The 26,992-nt window shown below is 40.0% G+C and overlaps 1 protein-coding gene across 1 annotated transcript; it reads left to right on the top strand.

Moving 5' to 3' along the window:
- The first annotated feature begins 291 nt into the window (after positions 1-291).
- GLO1 (glyoxalase I) lies at positions 292-26,516 on the top strand. Its single transcript, XM_081523215.1, has 6 exons — positions 292-416; positions 16,069-16,151; positions 18,905-19,045; positions 19,880-19,947; positions 20,860-20,949; positions 23,955-26,516. Exons 1-6 carry the CDS (start codon positions 333-335, stop codon positions 24,041-24,043), a joined length of 555 nt encoding a protein of 184 aa, XP_081379341.1. The 5' UTR covers positions 292-332; the 3' UTR covers positions 24,044-26,516.
- Positions 26,517-26,992: the final 476 nt, after the last annotated feature.

The following is a 26,992-nucleotide window of genomic DNA, read 5'->3' as shown; positions in this document are numbered from 1 at the left end:
AGAAACAAAATTAGGTCATCAAGCGACAGAGAGAAACCGCACTTTCTTCGGGCCGATTTGGGTTTGGATTTTTTTTTCAAAACCACACGCAGGCCTCCATCATACGCAAAGCACCTTGGGAATTGTAGTCTTGGGCGTAGAGCGCTGTGGGCGGAGGAACTGGGACCCAATCAACAGAAAGCCAACTTCCGTTCCAGCAAGCGATTGGCTGGAAGTCAGCGGCGCCCGCCCCGCGGAGTCGCGCCGGCGCTGGTGAAGAGCGCTTCGGAGCCGGCCGTGTGGGTACCGGTTGCGTTCCCGGGGACCGTCGTCCGTGATACAGCAGTGCGGCCATGGCAGAGCCACAGCCCGCGTCCGGCGGCCTCACCGACGAGGCTGCCCTCAGCTGTTGCTCCGACCCGGACCCCAGCACCAAGGTGGGCGCAGAACCTAATTCTCCCGAGTCGGGGCCCCCTCTGCGTGGCACGGCTGGGCCCCCGAGAGGGAGCAGTTCCCCGGGCTCAGCCAGGCCCGGCTTGGGCTGGATGATTCGAACTCTGGACTCGAACCTCATCCGGCTACCGCTGCAGCTCCGCCCGCCTTGGACGGATCGGAGTGGGCTGGGAAGAGGGCCAGGGGTGTTCCAACAGGAGATCAGAGAGGATCCGTTTCTTTTAAGTTGTTTGAAAGACTGTGACCCTGCTTGCTTTAACTTGTTTGATTTGGGAGGGTAACCTGAAACCTTGGCTCAGCCAGGATCAGAGCCCTTGTCTATGAGATGTGAGTGTTCCTCAGGTCAATAGCCCTGGCGGGTAAGAAGAGCAGTTTCAGAACTCAAGTCTTGGTCGAAGGTTTCTACGTGCCGGCTCCTCCCAGCCTGGATGATTTTTCTTTATTTATTTTTTCTTTTAAAAAAGTATTTATTTTAATCTATTTGTCTGCGCCGAGCCTTAGATGCGCCGGTGGAACTCCTAGTTGTGGCATGTGGGATCTAGTTCTCTGACCAGGGATCCATCGGGGGCCTCATATGTTGAGAGCGCCCAGTCTTAGCCATTGGACCACCAGGGAAGCCCTGGTCATTTTTCTGTAACTGCCCTGGCTCCGGGTTTAACGCCTCCAAACCAATCTGATGACTCCTGCCTTTAACCTCCCTCAGAATTTCGCTTTGGGTTGGCCTTTACAGTTGTTCACAGCGACACTTCTCTGCCTGGGCTTAGTGCCCCACAGGAGGGATGTTAGAATCCTGGAGCTTAGATCCGAAGGGAATCATGGAAATTCCTTCACTGATCCTCTTATTGTAGCTGAGACCCAGTGAGAGGAATAGGTTGCATAGGAAGGCTTTTCAGCTTGCTTAACGTGTTTGTACGGAGTCAGTGCAACTTACTCAGGTGTGGTGCCTACAGGCCTTATCAAGATCAGACAGGGCAGCCACTCTGGAGTTTGCTCCAGCATACTCAACACTGTCTGTAAATGCCTTGTATGCATTCATTTGACTGGAAAAGCTCTAATTCCTTGAAGACTGAGTGTGTGCTTTGTACAGATCTTTAAGACCAGTTGCTGACTTTATTCTGGGTTGCTTTTCATTCAGGGTGAAGAGCCAAACACTTCTAATTGCTAAAGCCTTTGACTAGCACCTGATAATACTTAGCTTAGGAAAAATATTAGTCACTGCAAGACTAAGGGGGAAGAAATAAATATATACATTTCCTCTCACACTTATCTTATTTTTACACTCTTTAATGTTAAGTACCTCGTTATTTCACATAATACTGATTGAGTTATTCAATGTAAGTTAATTTCCCAGATAACTGGACATTTTATGTACTGGACTATTTTAAAAAAAAGAAAGATTCCAAGGAGAGCTTGATGAAATTGATTGAATACAATTGCTTGTGATCTTAATTTACACATTCTTAATTTAAGTAGATTTCTCTTGATTTGAAGGACTTATTTTTTGGAATTAGTCATTTTCATTCTTGAGGTACCGTATGGGGGACATAAAATGGACTATGTAATATTAATAGCAGCTGGTATGTGCTGAGTTTTGCCAGGCCCTGGTTTGTTAACTGTGTGTGCTTAGTTGCTCAGTTGTGTCCGAATCTTTGCGACCCCATGGACTGTAGCCCACCAGACTCCTCTGTCCATGGGATTCTCAAGGCAAGAATACTGGAGTGAGTTGCCATCCCCTTCTCCATTGTTAAATACATTACTTCATTTAATCCTCACAACTGTGTGAGGAAGGCATACTCATTTCCATGTTACGTATAAGTAGACAGTGGCACAGTGGTGCTAAGTAATTTGCCTAGGGAGAGCCCACACTCCTAGTCTCCACCCAGTTCTGCTTCTAGATACTGACTATAGTGTTTTGAAACTTGACAGAAAGGAAAGCGTAAATTCAATGATCATTGATCATCTGCTATATGTAAAGAGCATGATAGGTACTTTGGGGGATATTGAGATGAACAAAAAGATGAAGTTCCCTCCTGCACCAAACATACACCAACTATAACATAAGGAGGAACTGGGATTATATGCTATTAGAATTATAAAGCACTGTGGGAGCACAAAAGATAGAGATTTTCAAGGGTTGCTTCTGTTGTTCAGTCGCCAAGTTGTGTCTCTTTCCAATCCCATGGACTACAGCATGCCAGGCTTCCTTATTTTCTGCTGTGTCCCAGAGTTTGCCCAAATTCATGTCCATTAAGTTGTTGATGCTATCTAATTATCTTATCCTCTGCCACCCACTTCTCCTTTGCCTTCAGTCTTCCCCAACATCAGGGTCTTTTCCAGAGAGTCAGCTTGTCCCATCACGTGGCCAAAGTATTGGAGCATGAGCTTCAGCATCAATCCTTCCAATGAATATTCAGGATTGGTTTCCTCTAGCGTTGATTGGTTTGATCTCCTTGCTGTCCAAGGAACTCTTACGTCTTCTCCAGCACCACAGTTTGAAAACATCAATTCTTCAGCACTCAGCCTTCTTTAGAGTCCAACTCTCACATCCGTACGTGACTACCATGTAGTACGTGACTACTATGGAAAAACCATAGCTTTGACTATACAGACCTTTGTTGGCAAAGTGGTGTCTCTGCTTTTTAATATGCTGTCTAGGTTTGTGGCACTAGTGGCAAAGAACCCACCTGGCAGCGCAGGAGTCATAAACAGACACGGGTTCATTCCCTGGGTCAGGAAGGTGCCCTGCAGAAGGGCATGGCAGCCCACTCCAGTGTTCTTGCCTGGAGAGTCCCATGGGCTGAGGAGCCTGGCAGGCTACTGTCCATAGGGTCGCAAAGAGTTGGACATGTTGAAGTGACTTAGCACGCACTAGGTTTGTCATAGCTTTCCTTCCAGGGAAATGTCTTAATTTCATGGCTGCAGTTACTGTCCACAGTGATTTTGGAGCCCAAGAAAATAAAATCTGTCACTGCTTCCACTTTGTCGCCTTCTATTTGCCGAGAAGTGATGGGACCAGGTGCCATGATGTTCATTTTTTGAACGCTGAGTTTCAAGCCAGCTTTTTCCCTCTCCTCTTTTTCATCCTCATCAAGAGACTCTTTAGTTCCTTTTCACATTCTACCACTAGAATGGTATCATCTGTATATCTGAATTTGTTGATATTTCTCCCAGCAATCTTGATTCCAACTTGGGATTCATCTAGCCTGGCATTTGACATGATGTACTTACTCTGCATGTAAGTTAAATAGGCAGAGTGACAATATACAGCCTTGTTGTATACAATATACAGCTTTTCCCAATTTTGAACCAGTCTGTTGTTCCATGTTCCGTTCTAACTGTTGCTTTTGACCCACACACAGGTTTCCCAGGAGGCAGGTAAGGTGGTCTGGTATTCCCATCTCTAAGAATTTTCCACAGTTTTTTGTGATCCACATAGTGAAAGGCTTTAGTGTAGTCAATGAAGCAGAAGTGGATGGATTTTTTTCTGGAATTCCCTTGCTTTTTCCATGATCCAACGATTGTTGGCAATTTGATCTCTGGTTCCTCTGCCTTTTCTAAACCCAGCTGGTATATCTCAAAGTACTTGAGGGTACTGCTGAAGCCTATCTTGAAGGATTTTGAGCATAACCTTGCTAGCATGTGAAATGAGTGCAATTGTATGGTAGTTTGAAGATTCTTTGCATTGCCCTTCTTGGGGATTGGAATGAAAACTCACCTTTTCCAGTTCTGTGGCCGCTGCTGAGTTTTCCAGATTTGCTGACATTTTGAGTGCAGCATTTTAACAGCATCATCTTTTAGGATTTGAAATAGCTTAGCTAGAGTTCCATTGCCTCCACTAGCTTTGTTTGTAATAATGCCTCCTAAGGCTCACTTGACTTCACACTCCAGGATGTCGGGCTTCAGGTGAGTAGCATGTGTAGTATTATGTATAATCAGGGTATTGGAGGCTGAAGACCAACGTTTGAATCCCTAATTCTATCATTGGCCATAGTGATCTTAGCAGGACACTTAGGCTGAGTTTGTAAAAGTTGCAGAAACAAAGCTGCTATAAGGATAAAATGTATGTATGATCTCTAAACTATGAGATCATTCAACTCAAGGTTGTATTTCAACTGTGGATATCAGGGAGTGAGTCAAGCAGAAGGCGGGGGTGAGCCTAGGCCTTGAAAGCATTTATCTTTGATCCCAGCATCACACAGGAGATGGTTGCATGGCAGGGCTTCTAGGTGGAGGAGACTTCTGAGCAAAAATGTGGTGAGGTGACAGAAAGAAGCAGTGTGAAACGTGTTCTGGAGAAATGAGTTATGTGTTTTTGGTTCAAGTTATTTAAGCAGTGGTGGAGAAGACTGGAATGGTAGGTTGGAGCCAGATCTTGGAGAGAGCCTGGAGTGTCACTTCTAAGAAAATTGGATTTTGTATAGTTAGTGGGGAACCACTGAGGGATTCAAGTCGTTCTATAGAATAGATTGGAGAGATCTAAGCATAGAGATGATGAGGACACCTGAAAGGTGAGAAAAGTGACGAGGACCTGGTTTGGAAAGGAGAGAGCAGTGGTAGAAGGTCAACTTGTTTGTTGATCATTTGCATCTGTGTCATAGAGGCAGACCAAAGAATATACAGCTACACCACATCCCTGGCAGACTTACTCACTTGCTTCAAAAAGCCAAATGCTTCTTTCCCGAAGTAGTGATCTCCTGACATTCTTTTACTGTCTCTGTCAGTCTTCTTTGATACGGTTACTTGAAGTCCCTTCCCATCTGAGTGGTAGATGAGGAGGCCAGGCAATACTTTCAGTGTTGGTGACACTTCAGTTCAGTCGCTTAGTTGTGTCCGACTCTTTGCAACCCCATAGACTGTAGCATGCCAGGCCTCCCTGTCCATCACCAGCTCCTGGAATTTACCCAAACTCATGTCCATCGAGTCAGTGATGCCATCCAACCATCTCATCCTCTGTCGTCCCTTTCTTCTCCTGCCTTCAATCTTTCCCAGCCTCAGGGTCTTTTCCAATGAATCAGTTCTTTGCATCAGGTGGCCAAAGTATTGGGAGTTTCAGCTTCAGCATCAGGCCTTCCAATGAATATTCAGGACTGATTTCCTTTAGGATGGACTGGTTGGATCTCCTTGCAGTCCAAGGGACTCTCAAGAGTCTTCTCCAACACCACAGTTCAAAAGCATCAATTCTTTGGCACTCAGCTTTCTTTATAGTCCATATGACTACTGGGAAAACCATAGCTTTGACTAGACAGACCTTTGTTGGCAAAGTAATGTCTCTGCTTTTTAATATGCTGTCTAGGTTGGTTATAACTTTTCTTCCAAGGAGCAAGCGTCTTTTAATTTTATGGCTGCAGTCACCATCTGCAGTGATTTTGGAGTCCCCCAAAATAAAGTCTCACTGTTTCCATTGTTTCCCCATCTATTTGCCATGAAGTGATGGGACCAGATGCCATGATCTTAGTTTTCTGAATGTTGAATTTTAAGCTAACTTCTTCACTCTCCTCTTTCACTTTCATCAAGGGGCTCTTTAGTTCTTCGCTTTCTGCCATAACAGTAGTGTCATCTGTGTATCTAAGGTTATTGATATTTCTCCCGGCAATCTTGATTCCAGCTTGTGTTTCTTCCAGCCCAGCGTTTCTCATGATGTACTCTGCATAGAAGTTAAATAAGCAGGGTGACAGTATACAGCTTTGATGTACTCCTTTCCCTATTTGGAACCAGTCTGTTGTTCCATGTCCAGTTCTAACTTTTGCTTCCTGACCTACATACAGATTTCTCAAGAGGCAGGTCAGGTGGTCTGGTATTCCCATCTGTTTAAAAATTTTCCAGTTTCTTGTGATCCACACAGTCAAAGACTTTGGCATAGTCAATAAAGCAGAAGTAGATGTTTTTCTGGAACTCTCTTGCTTTTTCGATTATCCAACGGATGTTGGCAATTTGATCTCTGATTCCTCTGCCTTTTCTAAATCCAGCTTGAACATCTGGAAGTTCACGGTTCATGTACTGTTGAAGCCTGGCTTGGAGAATTTTGAGCATTACTTTACTAACGTGTGAGATGAGTGCAATTGTGCGGTAGTTTGAGCCTTCTTTGGCATTGCCTTTCTTTGGGGTTGGAATGAAAACTGACCTTTTCCAGTCCTGTGGCCACTGCTGAGTTTTCCAAATTTGCTGGCATATTGAGTACAGCACTTTCACAGCATCATCTTTTAGGATTTGAAATAACTCAACTGAAATTCCATCACTCCACTAGCTTTGTTTGTAGTGATGCTTCCTAAGACCCACCTGACTTCGCAATCCAGGATGTCTGGCTCTAGGTGAGTGATCATACCATCGTGATTATCTGAGTCATAAAGATCTTTTTTGCATAGTTCTTCTTTGTATTCTTGACACCTCTTCTTAATATCTTCTGCTTCTGTTAGGTCCATACCATTTCTGTACTTTATTGAGCCCGTCTTTGCAGGAAATGTTCCCTTGGTATCTCTAATTCTCTTGAAGAGATCTCCAGTCTTTCCCATTCTATTGTTTTCCTCTATTTCTTTGCATTGATTGCTGAGGAAGGCTTTCTTATCTCTCCTTGCTATTCTTTGGAACTCTGCAGTCAAATGGGAATATCTTTCCTTTTCTCCTTTGCGTTTTGTTTCTCTTCTTTTCACAGCTATTTGTAACGCCTCCTCAGACAACCATTTTGCCTTTCTGCATTTCTTTTTCTTGGGGATAGTCTTTATCCCTGCCTCCTATACAATGTCACAAACCTCTGTCCATAGTTCTTCAGGCACTCTGTCTATCAGATCTATTCCCTCGAATCTATTTGTCACTTCCACTGTATAGTCATAAGGGATTTGATTTAGGTCATACCTGATTGGTCTAGTGGTTTTACCTACTTCCTTCAATTTAAGTCTGAATTTTGCAATAAGGAGTTCATGATCTGAGCCACAGTCAGCTCCCGGTCTTGTTTTTGCTGACTGTATAGAGCTTCTCCATCTTTGGCTGCAAAGAATTTAATCAGTCTGATTTTGGTATTGACCATCTGGTGATGTCCATGTGCAGAGTCTTCTCTTGTGTTGTTGGAAGAGGGTATTTGCTATGACCAGTGCGTTCTCTTGGCAAAATTCTATTAGCCTTTGCCCTGCTTCATTCTGTACTCCAAGGCCAAATTTGCCTGTTACTCCAGGTAGCTCTTGACTTCCTACTTTTGCATTCCAGTCCCCTATAATGAAAAGGATATCTTTTTTTGGTGTTAGTTCTAGAAGGTCTTGTAGGTCTTCATAGAACCATTCAACTTCAGCTTCTTCAGCATTACTGGTTGGGGGATAAACTTGGATTACTGTGATATTGAATGGTTTGCCTTGGAAACGAACAGAGATCATGCTGTCGCTTTTGAGATTGCATCCAAGTACTGCATTTCAGACTCTTTGTTGACTATGATGGCTACTCCATTTCTTCTAAGGGATTCTTGCCTGCAGTAGTAGATATAATGGTCATCTGAGTTAAATTCACCCATTCCAGTCCATTTGAATTCTCTGATTCCTAAAATGTCGACGTTTACTCTTGCTGTCTCCTGTTTGACCACTTCCAATTTGCCTTGATTCATGGACCTAACATTCCAGGTTCCTATGCGATATTGTTCTTTACAGCATTGGACTTTACTTCCATCGCCAGTCACATCCACAACTGGGTGTTGTTTTTGCTTTGGCTCTGTCTCTTCATTTTTTCTGGAGTCATTTCTCCCTTGATCTCCAGTGGCATATTGGGCACCTACCGACCTGGGGAGTTCATCTTTCAGTGTCCTATCTTTTTGCCTTTTCATACTGTTCATGGGGTTCTCAAGGCAAGAATACTGGTGACACTTAAGTCGGGTTTTACTGAATACAAAGGAGGTAGCTAGGTAGAATTGGGTGCAGGGATTGAGGGAAGAAAAATGGAAAGGAAAGAATAAGGACAGTGGCCAGATGGATGAATGACTGTTCTCGGCAGAGAGAACTGTAGTTTATATAAAAGCACAGTGACAATAGACAACCGATGCAGGGACCTGCAAGTATACAACAAGACTGAAGTTATAAGGCAGTGGGAGTTAATGGTGAGGTACCCAAAACAATCATTCGGATTCTCAGAGAAAATATGAACATTCCCTCTTGGTTCGTTTTTCTCAACCTGCAAGGATTTTTGTTTGGCAAATATATTTTTAATATATTTGGTTTTTTTAAGTATATTTCTGTGTATAATTATATGTATATATATATATATATGCACACATTTATGGTGGGTGCATGCTCTTTTTTTTTTCTTTAACCGCTAAGAGTATGAAATCAGAACCATTTAAGATGACCAATTTAGTGGAGTGGTGACAAAAGATGAAGTTAGAGAAGTATGCAACAACTGTATGTGCTTGCTTTGGGGATTTTCTTCTTAAAGCTGTAAGGCACCATTGAAATTCTGATCTTTAACCCAGAAATGACACAACTGGGTTTTTATTATAGAAAGCTCAGTCTGGTAGCGTTATCGGAATTCTGGATTGCATCACTTTGGATTGCATTTGGGTAAGCTCAGAAGAAGCAGACAGACCAGGGAGGCTTTTGTTTTTTTTTTTAATGTGGATCACTTTCAAAGTCTTTATTGAATTTGTTACAGTATTGCCTTTGTTTTTATGTTTTGGTTCTTTTGGCTGCAAGGCATGTGGGGTCTTAGCTTCCCAACAAGGAATCAAACCACACCCCCTGCACTGTAAAGCGAACTCCTGACCAACTTGACCTCCTGGGAAGTCCCTCTAGGGAGGTTTTGACAGTCGTCCAGTCAGGAAGTAGTGAAGAGATGATCAAGGTAGTAGTGATCATTGGAAAGGCAAAGAGAAAGATTCCAGAGTGACTTGAGCAATCAGGGTGATCCAATCCAATCCAACGCTTAAATTTGATTACAGAAGGAGTGGCAGAAAGAAACTAGGAAGATTCCATTTGTCTGACTTGGGCTAACAAGGGATTTTAGAAACATTCCCTGAGGGGGATGTATTAATAGTAGGAATGTTTATTTGGGCTGTGATTAATTTGATATTTGACTCAAGTGGAAATGTTGAGTAGACAGATGGAGATGTAAATCCAGAGCTGAGGTTAGAGGTATGGGCTGGGGAATACAGACTTGGGAATCAAAAGCAATAGTTGGTAGTAGAAATTCTGGGGTATATTTTATAGTAATAACAACAAGAGCAATAGTAAGGGGAGTAATTAACTCTGAGACAGAACTCTGCTAAGCACTTACATGCATTTTCCCATTCATTTTCCAACTCAGCCCTAAGAGCTGAAAACCATTATTATTCCCATTCTAAAGATGTGAAAACTGATGTTCAAGAAAAGTAAATGAGGGCTTCCAGGATATTCCTGTTTCTCTTATTTGTTGTAAGAATAGTCAGGTGCAGGTATGTTTACAAGTGCCATAGGTAATTTTAAAAATAAAACTAATTTCCTTTGTGTCTCCTAGCTGTTTTTGTCTTCTTTATTTATAGGTTAAATATACTTGCAGTATGTTGTTAGCTGTTGAGTTATAGAGTGGGAAGAAGGAAAGAACCACATGAAATCAATTTAGATAAGACAATAAGTGTAGAGGAAGTGGCTGAATTATTTTCTGGAACAACTGTTACTCTCTGACATAGGTTGAATCAGAGAAGTAATAGTAAGAAAAAGATAGTAAAGAAAAAAATGTATCATACCATATTGTACATCAACCATGTGCTCCAGCTGTCACATAGTAAATAATCTTCCCCTCAGATACACTTCTTTTTCCAAAATGAACTTTCACAGAAGGCAATTGTGATTGTTTTTTTTTAAAGTCAGGAAAAAGCAAAACTTTATCCATTTCTATTTCATAGGAGATGTGACACCTAGGGGTAAAAAGTTAGGCTTTTTCCCCTTGATAAGTATCTGACCTTTGGTTATCTCCAGCTCTGTTTCCCAGGAAAATGCTATTTGCTACTTGACAATATTGCTTTTGGTAGAAATAACTTGACTAGAAGGTTGCATCTGCAAAGGGAGAATTATAAATATCTAATACAGCTTTGGGTTTGCCTGAATTCAGTGACTCTTATAACTGTCCATGTGAAAATTCTGAAAGCTGTGCCTTTGGAGTTGCTACTAGAGATAGTGGCCTTCTGTGGTACGTAGGGCGTCTACACCAGGGTGATTCCCGCTCCTGCCCTAATGTGGATCTTCTCCCTGCACCTGAGCTGTATAGATTCTTTTCCAGACTCTTGCTGAAGAGAGACACCTAACACCTCTCCGTTGGCAAACTGTGTTTTCCTGACTGATAGTCTTCTAGCCTATAGTTGTCTTGTGACTCTGAATGCTTAGTTGAACCTGAAGACCCTTTGCTGGGGGTGATGCATCACATTTGAAAATTCATTGGGAGAGAGAGTTGATAGGCTCCATGGAGGGTTGGCCTCCCTGTTATTAAGACCATAACACACAGTTCAGACAAAGAAGTATAAACATTTCTGAAAATTTAGCTAATGCAAGATTGAAACTTTTATCCTGAGGTTGCACCTATTCAGTCACATCTTCAGGATCCACTTCTAATTTTAGTTCTCTTGTTATTTCCACCACATCTGCAGTTATTTCCTCCACTGAAGCCTTGAACCTCTCAAAGTCATCCATGAGGGTTGCAATCAGCTTCTTTCAAACTCCTGTTAATGTTGATATTCTGACCTCTTCCCATGAATCACACATGTTCTAGATGGCATCTAGAGTGGTGAAGCCTTTCCAGAAGTTTTTCAATTTACTTTGCCCAGATTTGTTAGAGGAATCATCATCTATGACAGCTATAGCCTTACAAAATGCATTTCTTAAAGAATAAGTCTTGGGACTTCCCTGGTGGTCTGGTGGCTAAAACTGTGCGCTCCCAGTGCAGGGGTCTGGGGTTTGATCCCTGGTCAGGGAACTAGATCCCATGTGCTGCAACTAACACCTACTGCAGTCAAATAAATAAATAAAAATATTAAAAAAAAAAAAAAAAGAATAAGTCTTGAGAATCAGAATTACTCCTTGATGTATGGACTGCAGAATGGATGTTGTGTTAGCAGGCATGGAAACAAAATTAATCTCATTGTTCACCTCCGTTAGAGCTCTTAGACGGCCAAGTGCATTTTCATTGAATGTACTAAAGGAATCTTATTTTTTTTCTGAGCAGTAAGTCTCAACTGTGGGCTTAAAATATTCAGTAAACCATGTTGTAAGCAGATATGCTATCATCTAGGCTTTACTGTTCATTTATAAAGAGCACAGGCAGAGTAGATTCAGCATGATTCTTAAGAACCCTAGGATTTTCAGAATGGTAATGAGCATTGGCTTCAACTTAAAGTGACTAGCTGTTTTAGCTCCCACAAGAGAATGAGCCTATCCTTTGAAGCTTTGAAGGCATTGACTTTTCTCTAATTGTGAACCTCCTAGATGGCATCTTCTTCCAGTAGAAAGCTATCTCATCTACAGTGAAAGGCTGTTGTTTAGTGCAGCCACCTTCATTCATTATCTTAGTTAGATCTTCTGGATAACTCACTGCAGCTTCTACATCAGCACTTGCTACTTTACCTTGCACTTTTATGTTCTAGAACTAACTTCTTTACTTAAACTTCATGAACCAACCGCTGATAGCTTCAGACTTTGCTTCTGTAGCTTCCTCACCTCTCTCTGCCCTCTAGAATGGGAGAGAGAGCCTTGCTCTGGATCAGGCTTTGGCTTGAGGGAATGTTGTGACTGGTTTGATCTTCTTTCTATCCAGATCTCTAAAACTTTCTCCATATCAACAATAAGGCTGTTTTACTTATCATTTGTGTATTCACCGGAGCAGCACTATTAACTTCCTTAAAGAACTTTTTCTTTGTCTTCACAACTTGGCTAACTCGGTGCAGGAGGCCTAGCTTTCAGCCTGTCTTAGGTTTTGACACATCTTCCTCGCTCAGCTTTATCATTTCTAGCTTTTGACTTAAAATAAGAGACATGGAACTCTTCCTTTCATTTGAACTCTTAGAGACCATTGCACAGTTATTAATTGATCTAATTTCAGCATTGTGTCTCAGGGAATAGGGAAGCCTGAGGATGGGGAGAGAGATGGGGCAGTGGTCTGTCAGTGGAGTAGTCAGAACACACACAATGTTTTTCAATTAAGTTTGTCATCTAATGTGGATGTGGTTCATGGCACCCCAAAACAATCAAAATAATACCATCAAAGATCATTGATCACAGATCATCATAACAAATGTAATGAAAAAGTTTGAAGTATTGTGAGAATTACCAAAATGTGATCAGAGATACAAAGTGAGCAAATGCTGTTGGAAAAGTGTCACTGATAGACTTGTTGGACACAGGGTTGTTACAGACCTTCAGTTTGGGGGGAAAAAAAACCCAGTATGTGTGAATCATTACAAAGCGATGTGTAATAATACAAGATATGCTTATATAAAACAAAAATAGGAAGACGGAAGAGCAGAGAGAAGAAGGCAGACTGGGTAGGGACTTTGAAACCCTAGGAACATTATGGCAGTAAGTTTCCTGGGTTTTCTCTCTGCCTCATATAGCCCAGACTTAGAGCTAGAGAAGCTAGCGATCTGGAAATGCCAATGGATGCACACAAAAAAAGCCCAGTGAATGCCTACTCTCTCTAGCCACAGGACCAGGAAATACACAGTATTTCCTGATGAGTCAGAGAACCTTTAGACACCAAGCACTCTACTACAACCAAACCCCATAGAAAACACAGTGGCCTCAGCCACACCTGTGCCAGCAGAGGCTGAGTGGGGGAGTTTAGTCTTCCAGCCAACTGGCTATAATAAGGTGCTCAACCTCCCCGCGCTACGGTGGCGTCAGAGAAGACTAAGTAGGGAGCAATGGTTTCGTCTTGCCAGGAAGTAACAGTCTTTCCCCTTGTGCTGTTTTCAGTGGAGAAACACAGAAAACTTAGCATTCCACCCCAGCCTAGCAGTGGAAATATTTTAAGACACTTATAAATTGGAGAGAGTAAAGGGATATAAGGAGAGATAAGGTTTCTACACTTCACTCAAACCACTTTATGATGATGCCAAATGACTGTGGTAAGTTACAACTGATATAGATCAGTGAAAGAGTAGAACCCAGAAATAAACTCACTAATAAAAACCCAACAAATTTTTCACAGAGATGCAAAAGTAATTCAGTGGAGAAAGGATAGATTTTTTGAACAAATAGTGCTGGAGCCATTGGACATTCATAGGTAAAAAGTGAAGCTTTACCTACATTCACGTCTTATACCAAAAAAAAGTCCATTTAGAAGTGCTCAAAGGGACCTTGACCTTGATCCTTTGGTTCACTCCTGGCTCCACTTTTTATAGTTTTGTCAGGATTATATTGTAGGCACATAGTACATGTACTAGAAACATCCCTGATTGTGCCTTTAATGTTTTTGCACAGTAGTTTTAAATTAATTAAATTTGGAGATTGCCCTCTCCCACTCCTGCAAAAGACTTAATTATTTCTATTATTCTTTCTTTTTGTAAGGCAAAGGAGCAAATCTTTGTTGCTTAGCAGTCATCCCAGAAAGCCTGAAACTTTTTGAGCATAAAAGACATCTTCTACTGTTCTGAATTTAGAGCATAATAGGGGAAAGACATCCTTGGGGGCTCAGTGGTAAAGAATCCACCTGCAGTGCGGGTGATGAGGATTCGATCCCTAGCTCGGGAAGATCCCCTGGAGAAGGAGATAGCAACCCACTGCAGTATTCTTGCCTGGGAAATCCCATGGACAGAGGAGCCTGTCAGGCTGTAGTCCACGGGGTTGCAAAAGGGTTGGATACGACTTAGCAACTGAACAACCAAAGAGAGAGACAAAGTTAAGAACTGTCTCATGAGATAAGACATCAACTTGTAGGCACAAGTCTTTTTTTAGACACAAGATATATTTATTTCAAACAATATTTTAGGACAATAGCAATAAACAGTGATTTTTAGTAACTTTTAAAGAAACTTTTTTCCAAAATCATTTGAGCGTTTAACAGAAGTAACACGGAGAAGGCAATGGCGCCCCACTCCAGTACTCTTGCCTGGAAAATCCCATGGAAGGAGGAGCCTGGTAGGCTGCAGTCCATGGGGTTGCTACAAGTCCGACACGACTGAGCGACTTCACTTTCACTTTTCACTTTCATGCATTGGAGAAGGAAATGGCAACCCACTCCAGTGTTCTTGCCTGGAGAATCCCAGGGACGGGGGAGCCTGGTGGGCTGCTGTCTATGGGGTCGCACAGTCAGACACGACTGAAGCGACTTAGCAGCAGCAGCAGAAGTAACAGTGGTTTAACATTCTGTTACAGAGAGTTAACAGAATGTTTTGGTGATAAAAAGAAAACTGTTACCTGAACATAGAATAACTAAATCATTTTATAAAAAGCAAACCCTGCTTGTTTTTTTAAATATCATCCAAATAATATTATGGCAGCAAAGGATTTATATGCCTTTATTTTTATGAATAAATACACTAACATTGAATATATTTGTTAATCTTTTTGCCATATATAGACTTTTTTTTAAGGTTAAATGATTTTGGAATTTATATTAATCTGTGTTTTCTTAGAAATAATGTATTTATCTTATTAAGTCCTCTCAATCAGAAAAGTGTTGTATCTTTCCATTTTCTAAACTGTTTTTATCTCTTTATTGAGATAAAATTGACATATAGCATGTATGTCATAATATCGTATGTATGTCCACATACTTCTAAAACAGCATTTTAAATATCTTCATATATTCTATTATGCCTGTGTTAAAGCAGGAGATGCAGGTTCAATCCCTGGGTTGGGAAGATCCCCTAGAGAAGGAAATGGCAACCCACTCCAATATTTTTGCCTGGGAAACCCCATGGACAGCCTGGTGGGCTACAGTCCACGGGGTTGCAGAGAGTCCAACACGACTTCGCAACTAAGCAACAACAACTAGTTTATCTAACTGTTTCTTCATTTTTAGAGGCAGTTTAGCAAGGTGGTTGAAAGCAAGGTCTTTGGAACCAAACTGTTTGGACTGAGGTTTTTTTTTCTCTGCCAGTTACTTTCTCAATAGTAAAATGGGGATGGTATTATATATATGTGTATATATATATATATATATATATATATATATATATATCATAAGGAGGGTTGTTGTGAAGATCATATAAGTTAATTTCTGTAAATCATTTAGAACAGTATTTGGCATATAGTTACTATGTAAATGCCGTGATGAATGTCTTTATACATAAATCTTTGTCAAAGTTTCTAATTTTTTCCTTAGATAGAATTTTAGAAGGGCAATATCTTGATCAATGAGTTTGAAATCTTTAGGATTCTTGAGAGCCAGATTGCTGCTTAAAAAGATTTTAGGATAGAATAGACATAGGGATAGGATAAACAGGGTTGTTGAACTTGTTTTACAGCACTTGGCACAAAAATCTATAGAAAAGAAAAAAATTTTAAAAACCCAACTCTTTGACCAGGCTACACAAATTTGGGCATAGCTTTTATGGACTGATCAGAAGCAATAATAAAGCCATGATGGACTAAGGGATTGCAGTGGTGGACTGTTGGTATCTTATTACAGAAAGCAAAGCTAATGTTGGTAACAAGTAGTAAAAATTCAGGGTGTTTAATACATACTGTTTCCCCTTAGGATTTTCTCTTGCAGCAGACCATGCTGCGAATTAAGGATCCTAAGAAGTCACTGGATTTTTATACAAGAATTCTTGGAATGACGTAAGTAAACTATTGGTACCTGTGATGTTTAAATACATAGCTTTGCAAATATAGGCAATGTTTTCAGATCTATTTTAAAAATAGATGAAAGTTTGCTTCAAAGGTCACAAAAGTGATTTTGGCCAGGTGTCTGGGACTTGGCTTGACTGGCCAGGGCTTCCGTCAGTTCCTCTCCTCTCTCCCAGCCAGGTTCACGGGGCAGCAAGACACCAATGCCTGCATTTTCTCTAACTCCCTTCTCACTGAGAGTTGCCAGTTAAATCCTTAACGTGCCCAGACCATTTTGATGTTATGGCCACTCTTAGCCTCTTGTTTACTTCAGAAAAGATATAGCTATAAAGACACATTACTTAGAAAATTAGTGAGTTTACCTAAAGTTGACCATCTGTCCCATTTTATAGGATATGTTCTCTTTTTCCAAATAAGTAATATTCACTGATCTGATACCTTCAACATACTTGCTTTTCTCGATTTGTTTCCCTAAATAATATGAGAGTTTTTATTTATTTCTGGTAGTATAGACACATGCAGAATAAAATGATCTTTAATTTACTGCCTAGATAAGCTTCATTGACATTAAGAGAAAACGTTACGTAATGCAGAATATATCTATGTTTAGAGAATCTGACTGCTTCGGAGAAATACAAAGTGAAAAATGACAGCATCCCTCTACCAGTTCTCTTCAAAGATAACTGCTGTTAACAGTTTCTTGTCATTCTTTCCAGAAAAAGAGGTTTTGTATGTAGTTCAGTCAGTAAAAATCTGCCTGCAATGCAGGAGACCTGGGTTGGATTTCTGGGTCAGGAAGATCCCCTGGAGAAGGAAATGGCCACCCACTCCAGTATTCTTGCCTGGAGAATTCCATGGACAGAGGAGCCTGGCAGGCTGCAGTTCATGGGGGTCACAAGAGTCGGACACGACTTAGCTACTAAACCACCATGACATATTTGAAGGGCATAATGAAACAAATTTATGAACATCTGCTATTTGCCAGGCCCTTTATATGTTCTTTCATTCAGTCTTCACAATATGCTTATGAGACAGCTTATATTTCCATTTTACATGGAAAGGAAGAAACCAAAACTTAAAGGCATTACCTTACGGCACCAAATCTCACAGTGGGAACATGGCAGAGCTGGAATTTGAATCCAGGTCCAAACAACTCCAATGTTGACATTATTTTTAAAGAGCCCCAAATAGAGTACTCAGATGGTGAAGAATCTGCCTGCAATGCAGGAGACCCAGGTTCGATCCCTGCGTCGGGAAGATCCCTTGGAGAAGGAAATGGCAATCCACTCTAGTATTCTTGCCTGGGGAATTTTATGGACAGAGGAGGCTGGTGGCTACAGTCCATGGGGTTGCAAAGAGTCGGACATGACTGAGCGACTAACACAAGAGTATAACTTGATGTTATAGTGAAAGGTAATGCTGTGCTGAGAAAAGCAATGTACAACTGATTCAAGTGTTCCATTTGATTGGTCTGTAAGAGCTTAGGCAATCTGCTTTGGTAGGTGCAGAGATAGTTTTTTGTGATTGGAGTATTTGAGTTGTTTGACACTTCATCATAGACATGTTTGAGTTAGAGTTATTTGTGACGAGTCAATGGATAGATCTTAGTGGGCCAAGGCATATTACATAGCAGTAATAAGTAGAAGATTTGGCACAGAACTCTAGAAACTTTTCATTTGCTATGCTTCAGTCATTCCCTCTTACTGGTGTTGAATGAGGCCATCTTTGAGCATTTAATCCTCAGTAATCTAAAGAAAACCATACTGTGTGTATCCTCATTATACCCTACTCCTTGCAAAATAACATCACACTCTAAGTTCATTTTAGAAGCCAAAGCTTTGTTGAATCTTCTTCAGAACCTCAGGATGAGGAATTCATTCATTTACTCTCATGATCAGTCTCTCCTTTTCACTGCTCTTTTCAACCTACAAAAGAAACTTAAGTCTTCTCTGTTGTAGGATAATTGTTGCCCTCTGCTCTCTTGCGGTCCTTCCCGTCATTATGACCGTCTGTACAGATAGACCCCACTTGCTCACCTCCCATTCTCCAGCTTCTGCTGTGCGTGCTGCTGAAACGCCCCTCACAGGACCTTTCTCTATCTACTTACCTCTCCTCAGACTTAATCCTGTCTGACCTTTCTGCAGTATTTGATACTGTCAACCACTTTATGATTGACATTCACGTCTTCTGTGATATTAATCTGTCCTCTCTTAACACCGATCCTCAACTTATCTTCCTAGGAGTTTTGGCACGGTAAGAACTCAATAAATTTATTTTGTTTAACTGAATGCCATATATCCAAAAGGTGTGAGACATTATATTTTTCACTGAAAAACAAAATTTTCTTTTGAAGATATCTTTTTTTTTTAATAAATTTACTTATTTTAGTTGGGGGCTAATTACTTTACAATATTGTAGTGGTTTTTGCCTCACATTGACATGAATCAGCCATGGGTCCACATGTTTGACACTTATAAACAGGTACCATATATCCAGCTAATTTTCATTGTATTTGAAGAACTGATGAATTACAAGTTTACATTTAAATTTTTAAAATTTCGCTGATATTTACAGATAAGTTTTTTAATTACTTTTATTTTGATTTTCACTTGCTTTTTCTATTAAAACAGGCTCACTGTGTACTGTTCTTATTCTCAGTGGAACTTGAATATTGTCATGTTGATTTTTAGTATTAATTGACTTTTCCTGTAAGTTGAGTCAGGCTTGTTGTTGTTTAATTTCAGACTACTCCAGAAATTTGATTTCCCCACTATGAAATTTTCACTCTATTTCTTGGCTTATGAGGATAAAAATGACATCCCAAAAGATAAAGATGAAAAAGTAGCATGGGTATTCTCCAGAAAAGCTACACTTGAACTGACACAGTAAGTATGAATATTTTGTTTATATATTCTACATTTTTTTGGAAGCTTTTTTTTTTTTTTTTAACTTTTCCCCCTTACTTACCAGCTTAATTCAAACTGGGTCTACCTAACCACTTTCCATTTGTAACCATATCTTTGGGTATTTTTTCATGGATCTTATGGTCTTTGTATTGTTCTTATGGTGCAAGTAGGGCAAATTAGATCATTTACAGAGAATGTAAGACTGCAATGGCAAGATGTTTGTCAAACTCTAGCTAATGAATGTTTGGGTACTACAGCTGAGATTGTCATAGGCATTCTCCTTTCTGTTTTATTCTTTATGCTTTTTTTTTTTGCAGTCTTTAAAAATTAACAAAACAGATTTGTTTCAGGGTGTGCTATTTCATGTGTCTCCTGAATCAGAACAGCCCTGGAGCCAGACAGACCTGGGCCTGAGTCTTGCCTCTGATGATAGCTCTGTGACCCTGATCAAGTTATACCACCTCCCTAAGTGGCAGTCTCACTTATAAAATGGAGATACTCAGATCTAACCCATGCAGCTGTTTTGAGGGCTTCATGAAATATAAAATACATAGCACAGTGAATGATAGTTGCTATTATTATCATTTTTATTCTTATCCAGATGCCTAGTTTTATTGTCTCCTTAGTCTAGTTTATCATTCTTTGACCATTTGCTCTTTCTGTTGTTGAAAACTTAACGTTTGCAGTAGCAGGGATTAGACCAAGTATTAAGTGGCATATATACATGGAAAGATTTCAAAGATTGTTGCAGCTTTCTTTTCAGAATTTCTGTTCTCCAGGTCACTTAGAATTATGTTTTCTCTCCATTTGTAGCAATTGGGGCACGGAAGATGATGAGACCCAGAGTTACCACAGTGGCAATTCAGACCCTCGAGGATTTGGTATGTTTGCCTATTTGTGTGTAATACACTTTTATGGTTTTGTGATTTTGCATTGTGTACCTATTTATGGTTATAAGCAATCTAAAACATTAATTTTTAGATTTTTGTTAGTATGGCTATTTTTATTTTCTACTTGTAAGCTGTGTCCAACTCTTTGTGACCCTATGGACTATAACCCTATGGAATTAGACAGAGGACTAATTCCTCTGTCTTTGGAATTCTCCAGGCAAGAATACTGGAGTGGGTAACCATTCCCTTCTCGAGGGCATCTTCCCGACCCAAGGATTGAACTTGTGTCTCCTGCATTACAGGCGGATTCTTTACCATCTGAACCACTAGGGAAGCCTAATTTTATTTAGGAGTATAATTTCATCATGTCAACCTAAACTTTACGTTTATTCTCTCACCATAGTTTCACTTTTCAGTCTCAGTATTGTATTTCCAGTAGACTTTTTAATTTAAAAAACAAAACCAAAAATGATGGTTAATAATAATCCTAATTTCTGCTAGCATACACTTCTGCCTTAATCTGAAATCTCTCAATCAGATGCCAGGATTATCAGTTTAAATGGACTGGTCTATAGTCATTATCAACAGTTAGCTTATTAAGCATGAATAAATGGATATTGTTTTTTGAAGTAGGTTATTCTTAACAGATTGAACTATTTATGAGCAAATATTGGGCTTATGTCAAATAGTTTATAATTTAGAGGAGCTAATTATTATACCCAGCCACTTAGATTCTTGTTCTTTAATATTTTATAAGTTTTGAACCAACATGATTCAGTCTGTTTACAGATGCCTTGTGTTTTGAAATTAACTAGTTTCGGAAGCCACTTGTGGCACATGGATACCCTGTTGTAATTTTTTCTTCTTTCTCTCTGCCTTGTTTTGGGGGCGGTTTTACCTAAGGTCACATTGGAATTGCTGTTCCTGATGTTCATGGTGCTTGTAAAAGATTTGAAGAACTGGGAGTCAAATTTGTGAAGAAACCTGATGATGGTGAGTCTGCGCCTTGTTTTCTTCAGGCCTCTCTTTAGTTCTGTAACATTTGCTGAGCACTCACAGAGGGTCCTGTTGTAGTTAAACCTTTAGGGTGCAAGTGACTTTGAATCCTACTCCAACCAGCTTAAGGCAAGAAGAGAAATGATTGGAAGAACACTTAGTTATCTTAGGAACCTGAAAGGCACCGCCGAGGGTGGCTTCACATGGGACTAATCACAGGATCTGGAGAGCCATCAAAGACCAAGGCTGCCTCTCCACCCCTCAGCCCTACCCTTTTCTCAGTGACCACCAGCTTTTACTATCTCAGGTCTATCTAGCCACCCAAAAACTAAGTTTCTTAAAGTCTGTTTCTTCTGCTGTTAATGTAACTACAGCAAATCTGTTCAATTCATAATTGTCTGGTTTTTCTTTTTCATCCTTGTACAACTTTTGCATGTCCTTATGATTTAGGTATGTCTCTTGACAATAGTATGTATCTGGATTTTGTTGGATTTATATGTATTATAATTATTTTATTTAGATCTATTTTTGCCATCCTAATTTATTTTTTAAAATTTTCATTTGGAATACTTCACTGTTTCATTTCCATCCTTTTTTTTTTTTTTTCCAATTAGGAGATTTGATATCCGAATATCGTCCTCCCCAGTAAGAAAAGAACTTGCTTCCTTCTACCTCCATTATCTTAGTATATATACCTAGGCTGGGATAGTATTGATTTATTTTTCTTTTTTCTTTGGCTTGTTTTTTTAAGATAATAAATATGTAAAGGTATATATTTTTTCTCCATATATCTTTTGCTGTAACATCTTTTGGATTTTTCTTTCCCTTTATTAAGTACCTCAACCAAAACTGCTTTCAAAGGGTTTGTGAAGCAGAACTCTTGAGGCATTCCATATACCCCAGAACCACGCCTTTTTATATATGAATGACAGTTTTGTTATCTGTAAAACCTTAGGTTTATTTTCCTTCAGTCTTGAAAATATAACTCTGTTGTCTTATTTTTCCCATCCAGTGTTGCTGCTGAAAAATCTGCTGATTTGTATTCCTTTGTATACCTTCTTCTGTTTTGTCCTAGAAGCTTTTTATATTTGTTTTCTTTGTCCTTGACTTCCTTCTGGGGATTTCTTCAAACTGGTATACCAATTAGCTAATTTTTCCTCAGATATATCTGTTCTTATATCCGTCTTTTGTATTCTCATCTATTGTGTTATTAATTTCAGCAATTATAATTTTGATTTCTAATTTTTGCTGACTTCCTTTTATATTGCTTAGCTAGTAAAGAATCCATCTGCAGTACAGGAGACCCCAGTTCGATTCCTGGGTGTGGAAGATCCCATGAAGAAGAGATAGGCTACCCACTCCAGTATTCTTGGGCTTCCCTGGTGGCTCAGACAGTAAAGAATTTGCCTGCAGTGTGGGAGACCTGGGTTCGACCCCTGAGTTGGGAAGATCCCCTGGAGAAGGGCATGGCTACCCAATCCAGTATCCTTGCCTGGAGAATTCCATGGACAGAGGAGCCTGGAAGGCTACAGTCCATGCAGTCACAAAAAGACATGACTGAGCGACTTTCATTTCACTTCACTTCATTATAATTTTGATTTCTAATTTTTGCTGACTTCCTTTAATATTTTCTTATTCTTATTTCATGTTGGTTTTATTTAATATTCCACATTACTTGTACATATTTTGGTAGTTCTTGGTCCATCGATCTCATATTTGTTCTTCAGTTAGAATCTATAATCTATTGTTTGTTTTATAGTTATATTCCTCAAATTCTTATTATTTTGATCTCAGAGATTTGGGGGGTTTTGTTTTTGTTTTTTACTGAAACTATTAGCTGTTCCAACCATCAGGCAATGTGAATGAGGGAAGACCAGACCTCGGTTCATAAAAATCCAAATGATCTCAGGGACATGTGCAGGGCAGAGAGAGAAAATAAGAGTTAAGACAAATACTTCACATTCTGTAGTCATATCCTTTTCCTGCTTTGTCCCTGATGTAGTATTTGTAGGAGACGCTTCTGGCATTGTTTTTCTCTAACCCGGGTTGTGTGGCAAGTGTAACCTCTGGGAGATCAGTTGGTCCCCACCTGTTTTTCTGCCCTTACCCACTCCCGAGGACATCTGAACCAGTCGTTCGAACTCCCTGCACTGTGGGAGTAGGTGCTGAGGCCCAAGGCAGTGGGAGAAGCAAGAGCCAAACTAGCAAAACTCCTTGTTTATTCTCCACAGCCACGATGGACTGCCTTGTGGTCCAGCCACAAGTACCCGCTTCCACACAAAGTGGGTGAAAATAGTCACCACCTCAACCCTACCATTTCTCTCCCCAACTGTCACGTCAGAGGCATCGTACTTTTCCCCCCCATTTTTTATCTGTGTTCCTCTGAAGTTGATCTTGAGGAGAGGAGCCAGAGATAGGAGTCAAACTAATTCAACATCTTGGTACCAAAATAAACTTCTGAGGTCACACTTTTTCCATTTAGGCAAACAACTCTACTACTAGACTTATTAACCTCTCAGTCCCATTTATGAGGTCCTGGGAGAAAGAATCTGATTGGCACAGCTTGGGTTACACAGAATAGCGTATGACCGAGCATCTGGGTCCCTTGGCTGTCTAGATACACCATGCTACCGGCTCCCTTGAGCACCTGTCTATTTTCTTTTTCCTCTTTAAAATAAGACAGTTTCTGTGAATACTCAGCTAGCTGCATGAAGTTACATTGTGCAGGTGAAGTAGATACCTGATACCTACAAGATACAGCCAGTCCCACTGTTTATTTCAGGATAGTTGGTTTACAGCTGTGTGTAGAAGATAAAATGTGTCATTCTGAAAATCATGCATCTGGGCCACACCAATAGATTTTTTGAAGTTAAAACTATAAATGAAACAATGTAATTAACTAAAATGCAAAATAAAATTTGAATTAATAAAAGTTATTTTAACTTCTTATTTATTTATTTATTTTAGGTCTCTCAAATAATGAAAATTATTTTGTTTTACAGGTAAAATGAAAGGCCTGGCATTTGTTCAAGATCCTGATGGTTATTGGATTGAAATTTTGAATCCCAACACAATGATAACTATTATTTAGTTCTGTGAGAATGCTGATTTGAAATTTAAGTGGAGACATTGTAGAAGGTAAAACAGGAAATCATGTGATTCAAGATATTCAGATAATAGAAGCATTCAGGACTGATGGATGGATCCTTATCCCAACTCAGATTATTCTTAAACCTATCTCCCTTTCCTCTTTCAGCTGTTTCCCCCTAACTGTTTAGTCATCCTAGTTTTAATGTAGTGTCTTGTCTTATGTCCTTGAATATAGTTGTATAACTTTACTTTTTTAGGCAATAATTAGAACAGTTCCCCTCAGAGGCTGCATTTGCCTTCCATCTCCTGAAGAGATACAAGTCTACAAGTCTGCCTTTGAATCATCACTTAAAACAAAAAAAACACTGAACATGTTTTTGTTATGGTTATCTTCTGGGGTTTCACTTCCTCAGAAGTAACTTTTCACAATGGGAAGTTAAAAACTCTGAACAGAAATGAAGCTTCACGTATATTTCAAATAGTATAAAGTTTATTTTACAAAAGAGAAGTGACTCTCGGGAGAAATTTAGAATCATGCTGACACGGATGCAGATAGAAATACTAATTTCTTCTGTACAGAGTACTCTGAAAGTTCAAGGACTAGCCTCTTTGGGGATGGGGAGGAGGATGGGAATATTATATACTGGTTATGCAGACACAAAGTAGACTGTCACATACTTTATCTCACTTAATCCTCCATAGTGTCCTGTGAGATAGAAAGCAGGCTAACATGCAAAATTAGTGAATCCAAGGCAATATAAATAGGCTCAAGTACTCAAGATCTCATCATCATCATCACTTTTAGTATTTAGCTGCACCTCACAATATCTCCTTCATTAGTCTTCTTTGTAAAAACCTTCAGTGAGTGTGAGCATTGCCCTCAGCTTTGGAGCCTTGAGTGCCATGGTGAGGAAGAAGCAGCAGAGGAGGCCAGGAGCACACGGCTGCCCTGGGAGCGCCCGGCCGTCCCTGTGCAAGTCGTGTCTGTGTTACTTGTGCAGAGCCCCTACCCCAAGGTCTTCCACATGCCAGGAATCAGGTAGGATAAATGACGTTCAGTGATAACATAGCTTAGTTATCAGAAATCAGCGCAGTGGTCTTCCTTGCCATGACCGGTATTTGATGGCTTTTTAAAACCAAACTGATGTTGAAAATTTCTTATGGCACAGATAATAAGAATATCCAGTTTGTGCCTTAACTCCATGTAGATTTTTGTGTGTGTGCGGACACTAGTGGAAGACCTTCGGACAGGCCATGCCAACTGTGCTTATGCTGTTAGAAGCACTTTGTGTTTCCTTTTCGGATGGAATGGGTTTATGTGAGCAATTTGAACAAATGGCAGTACTCATAGATTGAAATAAAATCAAATTTTAGATAAGACTATGCTTAATTTGTAAACTTCTATCCTGTACATTCTTTCTTAAAAAAAAGAAAAACTAAAAACTGCCCTTGAGGAATACTGGAAAGATTTGAAGGGGCTTGCAGACTCATTGAAAACTGCAAATAATTTGTAATTCTCTACATCCAGCAAAGCACATAGTTTCTATGAATAATGAAGAATGAGGAAGATGAGGAAAGGAGATAAGGGTGAAGGATTTTGAGAGGAAAAGTACAGAGAAGAAAGGCGAAATGTCAAAAGTGAGTTGTGGTTAAGCAATGCTAATACATTTTGGGTTAATGGGTTATTAGATTCATAAATTTACTAGATTCATAAATAAGCCTCCCCAAGTGGGAGGGTTATTAGATTCATAAATTTAATCATTTAAACCTTATTCCCACAGAAAGAAGCCTTTTCTGCCTGCTAAGTAAAACTTGCCAGAAAGATAGCCCTTGCTTATTCTGTAAGTTCATCCTTAGATGTGTTGAAAAAATACATGTTGTATCACCAGGCTTTGCTAGGGATTAGGACAGCTCACTTACTGCTAAATTAATTAACCCAAGCAGCGGTGACATGAAAGGATGAATTAAAGCACAAGAAATTTTCTTGCTTTCCATGATTGGACAGCAAGACGGTATAGCTCACTGTCAGTGTAAAATAAATCAGTCTCTCAGGAACCCTGCACAGCTAAGCCTGGGACTCAGTTGTGACACAGATGGTCTGAATAGGAGCTGATGGCTGAGGGAGAATCACTTAGTGCTTCCCCATGTAGCATTCTGACCAGGATTGTGTACAGTGTATGTAACTATTCCTCAGCAACACAACCGCTTGTGACGAGGTCTGTAGCAGTAAACATGCATACTGCTGACAATAAGAAAAGACCCAGCTCTGTTGGATGTAACAAACACTTCAGAGGTTCTGGAATGGGTTGAGAGAAGGTTCAGAAATAATAAAGTATCGTGGTTTTCTCCTATCTTTCCCAAACTGTCATTCTCAGCAATTTGGGGAGGGGGGGGGCTGCGAATAATACTTGTGATCAAAAGCCCCTACTGTGATTCCAGGTGTCATTGTATAAACAATGTTCAGTGAAAGAAAATAACCTTTTTGTCTTGGTGTCTTTAATGAGTGTAAAACCTTTCTCAAAGCTCATCGACAGAATTGTCTTCATGTCTCAAAACTGGGATCAGGTCACTCACCTGGCTCTGACGACTGGCAGAGGGAATGAGGCCATTCTGACTTGGATTGGTCATATTTATCTGCGTTACCTGCATTAGGGTGGACACTGCATCAAAACTGAGACTTCCAGAATGCAGGAGCAAATGAGGGCTTCTGAAGAGGCAAACAGAAACTGCAAGAGAGTGAGATTAAATATTCAGAACCTGGCGCAAGGGTGCTCTAAGAAATCATAAGGCATTTTCTGCCCTCAGAGAACTTGTTCTGAGATTATGGTTCTCAACTGTATCAGATGTAGCAGATCCTCATTATAACAGGGGAACATTTATAACATCTATCACACCACTATCCTGAAACAAAATTCATATATAATGTAAGCCTATATACACAATTTCAGAA

This window comes from Giraffa tippelskirchi, chromosome 8 (genome assembly GCF_054371585.1).
Source record: "Giraffa tippelskirchi isolate mGirTip1 chromosome 8, T2T-mGirTip1v1.2.pri, whole genome shotgun sequence".
In the NCBI taxonomy this organism is placed as follows: Eukaryota; Metazoa; Chordata; class Mammalia; order Artiodactyla; family Giraffidae; genus Giraffa; species Giraffa tippelskirchi.
This window is presented reverse-complemented; position numbering and strand designations above follow the sequence as displayed.

Excerpts from the sequence above, each read along its gene's own strand:
- GLO1 (XM_081523215.1), top strand. The coding sequence starts at position 333 with ATGGCAGAGCCACAGCCCGCGTCCGGCGGCCTCACCGACGAGGCTGCC. Across the intron at positions 16,152-18,904 it reads ACAAGAATTCTTGGAATGAC|ACTACTCCAGAAATTTGATT; the intron begins GTAAGTAAACTA and ends GTTTAATTTCAG. Across the intron at positions 19,046-19,879 it reads GCTACACTTGAACTGACACA|CAATTGGGGCACGGAAGATG; the intron begins GTAAGTATGAAT and ends CTCCATTTGTAG.